At 37.0% G+C, this 12,952-nt stretch overlaps 1 protein-coding gene across 2 annotated transcripts in view; it reads left to right on the forward strand.

Moving 5' to 3' along the window:
- EMC2 (ER membrane protein complex subunit 2) overlaps window positions 1–12,140 on the forward strand; it is a 38,891-nt gene extending 26,751 nt beyond the window's left edge. The window contains exons 8-11 of one of the 2 annotated variants that reach the window (XM_014965474.1): window positions 2,406–2,487; window positions 3,650–3,760; window positions 4,103–4,207; window positions 11,729–12,140. In XM_014965474.1, coding sequence (XP_014820960.1) covers window positions 2,406–2,487; window positions 3,650–3,760; window positions 4,103–4,207; window positions 11,729–11,815 — 385 coding nt within the window. In that variant the 3' untranslated portion in view covers window positions 11,816–12,140. The remainder of the gene's footprint in view (window positions 1–2,405; window positions 2,488–3,649; window positions 3,761–4,102; window positions 4,208–11,728) is intronic. The other variant, XM_014965475.1, reaches the window with a different exon arrangement.
- Window positions 12,141–12,952: the final 812 nt, after the last annotated feature.

Consider the following 12,952-nt stretch of genomic DNA (forward strand, 5'->3'; position numbering starts at 1 on the left):
TTTTTTTTTTTTTGAAGGACTAGTGTTAGAAAGTATGCTGTCTCATTTCCAATATAACAAGCATCAACAGGAAATAATTACCAACCTTATTTGACTACCAAATGCTTTAAGGTGGCATTTTATTTTAAATAGAAATGGTTTACTTAATTACATGTATGTTTCAGTTATTTTTTTGAATCATTATTATAAAAGAAGTGGTTTGAGTGTAACAGGGAACAGCACTTATTTCCCATAATTTTTTGTTCAAGTGATGTCCTTTACTAGTTATAGATTTAAAATTCTTTACTTCTAAAATCAGTTGATCACGGCAGCTGATATTCTGATTTTCTTTTAGCCTCTGCAAGAACTTTTGCTAACCTTTAAAAAAAAACAAAACAAAACATGAATCTCGAGTTAGAGGCATTTGGTCGCCTGGGTACAAAACCCAATGCAATCAAGAATGCTGAATGTTGTATTAACTTGCTTATTGGATATTTAATGTTTTTGTTAGCTTTTTTTTATTGCTGTAGTGACAGGAGGAAATCCCAGTGTGAGAGGATTAGCTCAAAGCCTTAGTGCAAGTTTTCTAATATCACAGCATTAATTCTAACCTCCACCCAAAGGCATATCCTTTTCCCCCTCCTTGTTTAGTTCTTTAGCCCAGCCTGAACTATATATCACATTGTTTCCTTCTTTTCTAGAGAGGAGTAAAAGAGTCATTCTCAAGGAAGAAATAGCCATTTTCACTGGGATGAAAAAGTAGTTCTCCCATCACCTCTCCTTCCACCCCATTCTCAAATAAAATAATTATTAAACTCTTTCAAACACTTCCTTAAGGAATAATCTAGAATTTTCATATCTAGATTTCTGTTTGTTTTGGGAAATTCACCAGCTGGTTTTCCAAGAAAACAGCTATTTATTTTTTTTAATAGTTAGAAAGATATTTAAACTTGCCAAATCTGGTGGTACAAAAGTGAATGATAAACGATAGAGTGGTGCAAACATACGTATTGCACTGTTGGTTGTTGGTTTTTTTTATTTTTCTATAATCTTTATTAGAAAATTATGTAATAAAACCTGAGAAATAAATTTATTTTCCTTATATTTGTCTTGGTTTGTTATTCCAATAAAAAATAATACGTAGAATTCTCTCCAGTTCGTTGAAAAAAATTGACTTTGCTCACTCTATGTCTATGAGCATCGTTGCTGTTATCATTTTGATGAAAAAATTGAAATATTGGGAAAAAAATTGGGGTCTTGGCTAAAAAGCAACTAAAAGTTGATTTTTAAAAAAGGAAAGAATTCGTCAATTTTTCTTGTTTTACCAGTGTTGCAAATTTAGTCTGGCTTGGGAAATCACCAAGCTGTTACCATTGTTCATAAACACACTTAGATGTACGAGGTTCATGTAGTCCTTAATTCAGCGCTCTATTCCATTAGGAGGATTGTGGCTTCTGCTTTAGGAGAATGAGGTGGCTATCCTTTTATCTCCAAATTAGTATTTGAAATGCATATGCAACTGTCATAACATGAACAGGAAAAAACCACAATATATTCATTTTAAGAGATAAGATTTAATAGATTAAATGGTTTAATATTGTTTCATAATTGCTAAATTGCTTTTACTGTGATCTTAAGAATTTTCCCACGTTGTCATTATAAGCATTGTGTCTCTAAATTTTGGAATCCTGTCATATAAACTCCTTGCAATGGTGCTGTCACCTACCTGTAGAAGCAGCAAATTCTGCAGGAATCTCTGCTAGTTGAAAGATTATGAAGCTAAGATTTTTATAATTACATAAACCTACATTTTAAGCTTGACTTCATAATTCTTTCTGAAAGCTTCCATTTAAGAACCTTTTCTTTTGCAATGATAAGCTGTTGCCCATCTGGACTGGTCTGATGCTGTTTTCATGCACAGATTTGAACTGTTTGATTTTTAGACCTGTTCTTAGTATGGTTTTTCAGTCTCACGTCTGTGATGGACTGTGAGCAGGTAACGGTGACAGTGTAAATGCTCTGGTCTGGAGCTTGGTTTGTGAATCCCCAGGTAGCTGAATTTTCGTGTAGAAAAAAATGAACTATTTTTTAGTCTGAGTTCAAATGCCTTATAGCGCCTAATGCCTGTTTCTACTCTTGTTTATCAGAAATGTCACCTATTAATAAGAAATGAATATATTAAATGCTTTACATGCTATACATGCTTCTGTATGTACCTAGACTATTAAATTTTGTATACTTTTCACTTTCTATGATGTAAAAATAGTAACTTGAGGTTTCAAACATTTAAAAACAAAACATTTTCTTAATTGTGAATCACATGAATTTATAGGGGGGAGAGTAAGACTCTATATTGTGATATGAGGAAACTGAAGCAAAGAACTGTATACTCTGTTTCATTTGTCACTGTTTTTTATATTCCTCAGCTATGCAAAGGCAGCCTTCTGCTTAGAGGAGCTTATGATGACTAATCCACACAACCACTTATACTGTCAGCAATATGCTGAAGTAAGTATTTTCAGAAAAATCAATTATGTTTAATACATATTCAGTTCTTATGTTACTGAGGTGGTGAAAATGGCATAAAAATGGTTTCTGTAATTTTTCCCTAGGAGATTTAAGAGAGTACACAGAGAATGTTAACATCTCATAGAAATTAACATGTTAAGAAAATGTGTTTTCTTACTCAAATCAACTAAGCTAAATATAAGAGTAAAGGCAGAAATTATTGGAGATAAAAATTCATTTTAAATGAGCTATTCTTGTTGAAGTGTTTATGCACTTTTTAAATTAAGTGCATGAGAAGTTAAACTTCTTCACAACAATGCTGCCCAAAAGGTAATGATATATTGCCTGTTATCCTAGAGCCAGATCTTGGAGTCCAGAGTCTTGGAGTTAGGACATTTTTCGTGAAAGAGCACAAGGGGTAGAGGGCCCTTAGAAGTTTTAGCTCCAAGTTTTTAGCCATTTGCACTCTTTTTTTTCAGATCATCTTTTTTTTTTTTTTTTTTTTTTTTTACCTAAATGATACTGATAACTGCTTAAAGTACATTTAATTTATTTTTTTCTTGGATAAAATGTGGTTCACATAAAAATTTGAGAGTCTAAATATCTTTCTGGTAGACTGTGAAGCATGTCTTCTAGTATTTATCCCTCTTTTTGTTGATCTTGTAACAGGCAAAATGAATAGAAAGACAATGGAGTAATCTTCTAAACTTTGCACACTATTTTGCAGTTGAATAGGTAATGAAAGTCATTGAGTTGTTTTGTGCACTGGTGTAATGCTGTGCTGAAGGAATACAGAGTTAGTATGGTTTTATAGCAGTCAGAATTTAGCTTTAGATTTAAAGTTTGTGTTGCTTTTCTTAAGAGACTCTCCCCAGCTTCTAAGTATGTATAGGTGCAAAATAATCACTTTTCATTCTTGTAGCAAAAAAATAATTAAATACTGGCTTTTTTTTTCTCCTACAGTTAAATATTTTAAAATTTTTATATTGAAAGGAACGTGGATTTCTCCCAAGCCAGTATTTGGCATTTGGTAGGACTCACCTGATTTGAAATATCATGTGAAACAAACCTGAAGTGAAGTTTCATAATATCTTTGCTTTAAGAGTGAATGCCTGAGGTATGGATGACACGTGCAAGTTTCAGGAGCTTATAATTTTTGCAGGTTAAATACACTCAAGGGGGGCTTGAAAACCTTGAGCTATCAAGAAAGTATTTTGCACAAGCACTGAAGCTTAACAACAGAAATATGAGAGCTTTGTTTGGACTATACATGGTAAGCATGATTGTATATTTTCCATGTTATCATTTTGCATATGTTTTTATGCACAAATATTATCCTTTATCATTTGCTAATTTTTTTTCCTTTTGGTTTAACTTAATAGCTCAGATTATTGAGTTTTAAAATACTGAGTATGTTGAGCTTTAATTGGAAAAAACAATTGTTTGAAAAGCTTAGCTAATTCTTTATTGGATGCTGTTTACCAGTAACTTCTTTTTTTTTCCTCTTTTTCCTCTGCGACTGTGTGGTGCGCTGAACGCAAAGGTGCTGAATGCTCTCAGTTTATTTCGTGCACAAATCTTTTATAGTTACACTGTTTTATTTTTGTATTCCTAGTCTGCCAGCCATATTGCTTCCAATCCAAAAGCAAGTGCAAAAATGAAAAAGGATAATATGAAATATGCCAGCTGGGCAGCTAACCAAATAAACAGAGCATACCAGGTTAGTGCATCATTGTTTTATGATACTCTTAACACGCTGCATAGTTCTTTTCTGTACTTTTATCAACTGCTGTTCAGAAGGTTAGGTAAGTCTTGCAGATCAGCATAATTTGCTTAGATATTTTGTGTTCTCTTTGATTTCCTGGAAACCTCAATTAATATAAGGTTGATATTTCACAGTTATTAATTACTATTATTTACTTATTAGCTTTAAACAGATTTTTTTTCTAGTAACGTTAACTGAATGTACACTAGTGTAATGTTGACCTCCAAGACTCAGTTCCACAGCTAAGTATTTTAAAGCTTGGTGTGTCTTAATTCTCAGAATGGTCATGAGAGACATGGTCATCTACTTCTATTTTACCAGAAAACAAATGAAAATTCTAGAGGTTTATTTTCCTTCAATTTATTCTGACCTTTCAAAGTCATATTTAATGGTGTTCCTAATAATTACCCTAGTAATTGTTACTGAAGTTGCTTTTGTATAGTTTTATAGATAAATTTCCATTGAATTGTGAAAATGTAGACTTTGTAGGCCAGAATCAAAGCTTACTGAGCTCATTAGGAGTCTTTTCAGCTACTTGAAAAGTTATACATAAACATCTATATTTGCATTTGTATTATAAGCCTCTATATTTTTTCTATAACTGTGAATGTAAGCAGGTTTTAGCCCATAGGTGCTGCTGTCCCTGCATCCCAAATACAGTGTTTCTGTTTGACTCCCGAATAGCTGTTCTTAATGATCTGCCAGTGACAGCTTATGTATAAGTAATCCTGACCATCAACACCATACTGTCTGGTTCTCCCCAGAACTTTTTTCTGAGCAAAAATGTTGGTATTAAATGCAAAGACTATATGCACATGTAACACTCCTTTCTCTTTGTAATATTTCAGTGTCAGAACCCAATATTTAATTTTTATCTTGCTGCTGCTGTTTCACAGTTAATGCTGCCAAATGGCTTTTTGAGCAGCTCAGTCTATTAAGGAATTAAATTGGGATTTTCTTTCATAGCCAATGCAGTTTTTGTAATACACTGTATTTCAGTTCATTGCCGAGAGTGCAGCTTCTTGTGGCTGACTTGTGTTTGATGTATTACAACTTTGAAGTATTTTCCATTTCCCCTGATTGGCCTTGTAGCTTCTGACTGTACTTTACAGTGAAGAATATTGTATCCCTGAGGACATAATTAGCCATTTTATACCTGTGTGCCTGAAGTTTTCCTTCTGTTTTGCTGTTTAAATGACTCCCTGCTTTTCATTAATAAACCATTTACATGCTCATGACAGTGAGGTGTGTATGAATTACCATCCAATTTCCCATAAATAAGCAGGATTTCAGTATATCTAACATTCCTGTAAGCATTGTATTGATAGAAAACCCAAGTACTGCAGGATTTTTAAAAAAAATTAAACAAAAATCCTCCAAAACCCCTCAAAGAACAGAATGCACCATTAATTGATTCACCATTAATGGAGTAAAACAGGTTTTAAAGATGTGTGAATTTTGAATGAAAACTTTTTTTCAATGTTTTACATCTTAATAAAATGAACTGCATAGATTAGAGGGGTTTTGAACGCATTCTTTAACTGAATATTACGACGGAAGTTTCCAGTTCAAAGCACCAGTAGAGACCAGTTAGCACTTCTGGGAAACAGCCCCTTTCGGGGTGCATCAGGATGGAAATGTAAAGCCAGTGTTGGCTGTGGAATGGTGGCACTCCAAGATTAAGACCTAGAAATGGGTATCTCCTGGTTCTAAATATAATGAAAGTTTGATTGTTACAGTTTGTAGTTGACTCACAGCCAGATAAGCTTGCCTTTTTTTTTTTTTCTTTCTTCTCTCCACATGGCTTTCTGTTAATGTCACAGTGTCTCTTAACAAAATCTGCCTTGTGTTAGGGCAGGGGTAGGGTTCTAGGGGGGTTCATGTGTGTCTGGGGCGCGCTTTTTTTGTTGCTTTTTTTGTCTGATTTTTGGTTGATTTTTTTTTTTTTTAACCTGTGTGGTGGGTTGCTGCTGGCTGGATGCCAGGAACCCACCAAAGCCGCTCCATCGCTCCATCCCCAGCTGGACAGGGGAGAGAAAATACAACAAAAGGCTCCTGGGTTGAGATAAGGTCAGGGAGATCATTCAGCAATTACTGTCACGGACAAAACAAACTCTAATTGGGAAAATTTATTTAGTTTGTTACCAGTCAAAATTAGAGTAGGGTAATGAGAAATTAAAATTAAATCTTAAAACATCTTCCCCCAACTCCTCTCTTCCTCCTGGGCCCAGCTTCTCTCCTGATTGCTTTCCCTTGCCCCCCAAGCAGTGCAGGGGACAGGAGTGGGGGTTGCAGTCAGAGACACGCTGCCTCTGCTGCTCCTTCCTCCTCATGGCCAGGACTCCTCACACTTTTCTCCTGCTCCAGCGTGGGGTCCTTCCCATGGGAGACAGTCTTCCATGAACTTCTCCAACGTGAGTCCTTCCCCTGGGCTCCAGTTCTTCATGAACTGCTCCAGATGGGGTCCTTTCCACGGCATGCAGTCCTTCAGGAACAGACTGCTCCAGTGCGAGTCCCCAAATGGGATCACAAGTCCTGCCAGTAAACCTTCTCCAGCGTGGGTTCATCTCTCCACGGGTCCTGCCAGGAACCTGCTCTAGTGCAGGTTTCCCACAGGGTCACAGCCTCCTTCAGCATCCACCTGCTCCATGGGCTGCAGGTGGATATCTGCTCCAGAGTCCCCAAATGGGATCACAAGTCCTGCCAGTAAACCTTCTCCAGCGTGGGTTCATCTCTCCACGGGTCCTGCCAGGAACCTGCTCTAGTGCAGGTTTCCCACAGGGTCACAGCCTCCTTCAGCCTGGGCTCCAGTTCTTCATGAACTGCTCCAGATGGGGTCCTTTCCACGGCATGCAGTCCTTCAGGAACAGACTGCTCCAGTGCGAGTCCCCAAATGGGATCACAAGTCCTGCCAGTAAACCTTCTCCAGCGTGGGTTCATCTCTCCACGGGTCCTGCCAGGAACCTGCTCTAGTGCAGGTTTCCCACAGGGTCACAGCCTCCTTCAGCATCCACCTGCTCCATGGGCTGCAGGTGGATATCTGCTCCACCATGGGCTGGAGGGGACAGCCTGCCTCATCATGGTCTTCACCAGGGGCTGCAGGGGAATCTCTGCTCCAGTGCCTGGAGCACCTTCTCCCCCTCCATTTTCACTGTCCGTGGGGTCTGCAGAGTTGTTTTTCTCACATACTCTCACTTCTCTCTCCGCTGCTGCTGCGCTGCAGGTTTTTCCCCCATTTCTTAAGTATATTATCCCAAAGGCACTAGCACCAGCACTGATGGGTTTGGCTTTGACCAGTGGCAGGTCCATCTTGGAGCTGTTTGGCATCGGCTCTATTTATCTCAGACGTGGGGGAAGCTTCTAGCAGCTTCTCACAGAAGCCACCCCCTGTAGCCTCCCCACTACCAAAGTGCAATTCCACTGTTTCTGTGAAGCTCTTCTGGAACCTACATTGTTTTTGGTTGATGCTTACCAGAACAGATCACGTTAACACAACTAACACATATTTAAAACACATGTCATAACTTCTTTGTGACTTCATACTTTTGTGATACGTTGCATTCTTCAGCTGCTCTTTTTAGCTGTTTGGGACATAAAGTGATGAACGCCATATCTGACTGGAATCCTAGGGGGAATTTAGCTGTACAGAAAATGTAAGTGCTCAAGGTAGGATTTGGGAGGCAAATGGCATGAACACCCCCTTCCTCTTCACAGAAGCACGACAAGAACCTCTAACGACTACAGCTGGCCAGGACTGCCCCAGCCCAGCCCTACCGAGCCTGTTACAGGACTGCAGAAGGGTTTGGCCACTCCAGTGTTTATGTCAGAGACTTAGAGCATCCAACTGCTACAGCAAATGGTGTTTGGTGATGTAGTAGGTGGCAGCTTCCCCTCTGAGTCAGAATTGATTTGTTGCTCCCTTAGTGTGCTGAGCGGTTGGAAATTGTTGTCTTTTGGACCTAAGGATGAAACCTCGGTCGCTTGTGCCAGTGGCAGCCCTTACAGCATTCCTGCCTTAGCGGAGGGTCGTCTAGCCAGGATTTAAGCTAGATGCTTATATTATCTCTATAAATCCTCTCCACTTTCCTTGCGTTATCCAGGGTGCTTTGTAAAGTTGCAGTAAGAGCTTGTTGAGTTTGGCATTGACTTGTTTTATTAGTTACTATTAAATGCAGTTTTTCCTGTAGTCATGTTCTAGAGAATAAGATGCATTTAGAATACTGACTTGGGTGCCTAGACAAATTACATAAATTTGTGACTTTAATATATGAAGTTATTAATTCAAAAAGTTACTTTTGAGCAGTTGTCTTAACGGTGAGATCTTTCTCCATTTTCAGTCTGGATTTAAAATTGAATTACCAGCAGTTTGCTCGGTAATTTTGGAAAATTGCCTTTATTTTTTCAAATTCAGCACTGGCTGCAGTTGCATTTTTTTTATTATTATTATTTTATATGCAATTTACTTGAAATATTTTTACTGGTTCCCTTCTTTCAATTTCTTCTCTCATTCAGGCAGTTTGCTTTGGCACTTGATTTTTGCTTTTCCTGTGCATTCCTGTATGAAATCAGAGGAACTTTTTAGTTTATTGTCATTTAAAGAAAACAATATTTGGGTGCAAAAAGAAAACCTTACTTTCACCAGTGTTGTTTAGACAGTACAGCAGTGTCTTTACAGGAAAATATGGTGACAAAGAATAGTTGAATTAAATAATTTTCTGAAAAGTACAGAAATTTGATGTTCCATCTGGTTAATATACTTATTTTGATGTTAAATATGTAACCCTCTGTGCTGATTAGTACTTCTCATCTGTGCCTAATCTAGGAGAAATGTAAACTTTCAAAGGAAGACAGAAAGGTTTTGTAGTTAGGGCTGCTGCGTGGAGCTGGAATTCCTGGCTGCTAACATATGCTCTGAAAAAAAAGAAGGTCATTATTCTCTAGGCCACTTAAATCTAATTGACTGGGTGAAAAAACAAAACAAATAAAATTTAATCTTTCTTTTCAGATGTTAGGGAAGTACTCGTTATTCAAAGAATTATTATAAGTTTATTATTATTATTACAAGCTTAGTTTTCTCTTATCACTGGGGAACTGGATTATCCTCTCTGTGCAGACCCTGTGAAGAATGTGTGTCTGTTCTGGCTGAGGACATGAGTCACAGTTACTTTAACATCGAAACAAAATATGGCTACCTAGTGCTCCTCAATTAGGTAATTGGTTTAGCATGTCCTCTGGTAGAAGTGTTTCAGCAGGGGTAGGCAAGTTTGATTAATGCTCACAAAAATCTTTAATGTGATCCTACTCGTAGTAATTTTCCAGATACATGCTTCTTGGGTACATTGCTAAATTCTTCTGTGTTAGCAATCCACATGTTATTTATGGTTGGGAGAGGTGATTTTGTTACAAACCATTTGGGAAACAGAAAATTAAATCATGATTTTAAGAAATGGATTCCGGCTCAATCAGTCAAATTGCTGTGTAATGGCAGAATAGACAAAATAATTGTTCGTCAGGGCAAATTTGAAGTGATTACATTTCCAAGTATACTTCTGTTTGTTATGACGCGGAGTTTGGTTTTATTTGTTCAGCTTAAAGTACACGTCAGTATCATGAAGGCAACCACTCTTGAAATTAGCAAGTAACATTTTTTAAACTAATGTCTTATGTCAGCTTTGCTTTTGGTGTCCCTGAAGAGAAGTAAAATAAGTAAAAATCTTCTTATTTTGAAGCTTTTCCTCTTTGTGCTTTCTCTGTGTCTTGCCAAGCGTGCTTTTTTGACCACAATATGTTCAGGCTTCTGTGCTTTGTATTGAAATCTCTGAATGCTTTGAATTGAAACAATTTTTCACCCAAGGATTTTGAGTTCTCTTTTTTCATTTGCTTGTTTTTATGAAAGGATTTGGACTCCCGGAGCATCTGCTTGGGACTATTCTTGTTTAGTGTGAACAAAAAGAGGATGTTGTATTAAGTCAGATGTAAGCAAATCCAAGATTACTTCTCTCACCTGGGAGACTGTTAAGACATTTTTGATTTTGCTCTGAAGTTGATGATTGCAGGTCACTATGGAAACTGCAGAACCTGAAGAATGGGTTTATACGTAGTGCTAGAGTCAAAACGTGGCATATCAGTTCATCATCTTGAAATAGGAGATATGAAAATACGGGGTTTCAGCTGTAAAGTGTTGTCACAATAACACCATTTCATTCTCCTAATTATTAAATTTGAAATAGCATTTCATTTACTGTGCCAAAGCTATTTTTTGAGGAACTCCGTAGTGATTGGGAATCTGAATGCTGGATTGTAGCCTGGGGGTCAAAAGCAGGTTAACAGGTCCTGCAGCTTGTTGCTGGTGTGATATTACCTGGGTTTGATGACTTAATCTTTCTTAACAGGTCATGAAGAGTTTGCTAAATTAAGTTAATTACAAGAGAGAAGGGACACATTATAAATCAAGGACTAAGTATGCGAGACACCAGTGGTATTTGAAATAAAAAACATTAAATTGAAAATTTATTGAGTGTTTAGATGTTAACATTTCGGTAGAGAATAGGCTATTTTACTAACAGCAAGTTATAGTTACTGCTGCTGTAATTTCTTTACCACCCTTCCTAACCCCAAATAGAAAACTTTTTAATGCAGGTGTATTAAAAATGGTTGAGAGTTTCATTTGACTTAAGACCAACCTACTCAATAAATCCCCTGTGTTAGATATGGCTGGTGAGTGATGGGAATTGTCAGTACAGTTAGAAAACCCTTTTGAGGTCAGCGTGGGGTGATGAACATCTCCTACCCTTCTACTAGGCTGCATGTGCTTAGGGTATCTAAAACCATAAGTAATATTTATTAAGCTGTATCTTCCTTTGTTACCAAGACAGACTTTATTTCAAATGCTCGCTGAAATTGCTGTTGTAATAGCAGGTTGCAATCAAAGACAAGGTCATTACTCACAGTTACTTTGAACCATAAAATGTAATTATATGATGAATGGATTATTTTATAGTAGATTTTTTCCATCTCGGTACGACAAAAATAGAAAATAGATTAACTTAAATAATGGGTCCATGTCTTGCTACTATTTAAATTATGAATATAATGTGATTTGGATCACACAAAAAATTCAAGTCTGAAATAAAAACTATGTTAAACTCTACAGAGCAAACAAAACAACAGAAAGATCTCTATTCAGATAAATGTTAAATTTCAAAGTGGAATATTTGTTTGTGCTGCATATTCAAATTCAGAACAAATGAGTGAAATTAAATAATTTTGTTGTATTTTTCATTACTTATTAGAGGAAGGCTGGTATAGCTTATAGTCTAGTAAAAATGCTGAGTTTTAGAGAAACAATAAAGAGGCTGTGCTTTTTGGGTATGTAGTAGAGTAAATTTTTGGTACTTAATATTTAGAACTGTGACTTGAGCAGGATTTGTGCACAGAATTTCTGATATATGACAATCCTTTTTTGTTGTTATTTAGTTTGCAGGTCGCAGTAAGAAAGAAACTAAATACTCTTTGAAGGCAGTGGAAGACATGCTGGAGACCCTGCAAATCACTCAGTCTTAGGTTGGCAGAGAGATCCGATATTAAATTTTCCAATTCTTTGATCAACCTGTAATGACATATGGGTTATGTTACTCTAGTGCTGTTAAAAGTTAATTTTGTATTGATTAACATGCTATCTAAAGTAATGTTTTATGAAAAGTAAAATGCCTATTTATTGCTGCTATGAAAAATATGATGAATAGCCACTGAAATGAATAACTTATCCATGAAGACAACGTAAAGAAATGACGTGCTGCACATCAGTCTCTTCAGATTTTTGTATTTACAGTAACTGCTTTTAAGCCATAATTTGGAGAAATAAACTTGTTGAATGATTAAAAAAAAATGACAGTCGTTTATTTGACTTGCAAATGGAAATTACAAATTTATATATGTAGACGAGTAACGTATGTTTGAAGTTTTTATCTTATTTGCATACTTAAAAACATGCTACAGATGTACACTTTTTGATAAATATTTACCATACAGCAAGGAGCAAGTATGAATACACTTTATTAGAGAACAAGTTGCTGTTAATGGTTTATTACAGAGTTGATATCCAGTATTGTAGAAATGGAGAAAACTTATTGATGTACTTTGCTTCAGAGGGACTCTTGTACTGGCTTAAGGCCAAAGACATTCTTCTCTGTGGCTGTGTGGGCAAATGCTTCTGTGTCCACGTAGTTCTCCAACCAGTATGTGCATGTGCACTTTTTTTATTCCTTCTGTGTGTCCTTTGTTGCACATATGTTCCGTATCATGAGTCAAAACCGTCTGACCGCTGGGCTGTGTGCTGGTCTGTACTAGCCCTGTCCCTGCAGTATGGGAGCCCCTTGGCCCGGGTGCCAGCCTTGGTGTGTTGGCTTCTCCTCAGGAACCAGCGGTGGGGCACTGGGAGGATGAGCATTCGACTGCCCTCTACTTAATGGGGGATAAAACTGTTCTTATGCCATTACCATGAGGTATCTAATGCACTGTAAATCTGTACTGTAATTTGTCTTTAGGGGCCTGCTTATTTACTCCGATAATTAGTCAAATACCCTAATTTGTGAATTTTGTGGGTTTGATCATTCTGGGTGTTGTTGGATGTGTACTGCAGCAATTCAGTTGCACAGCTGTCGTTTCATTTACTACGGCTTCAATAAGATTGCAAAACAG

This window comes from Calidris pugnax, unplaced genomic scaffold (genome assembly GCF_001431845.1).
Source record: "Calidris pugnax isolate Ruff unplaced genomic scaffold, ASM143184v1 scaffold41, whole genome shotgun sequence".
NCBI classification, from domain to species: domain Eukaryota; kingdom Metazoa; phylum Chordata; class Aves; order Charadriiformes; family Scolopacidae; genus Calidris; species Calidris pugnax.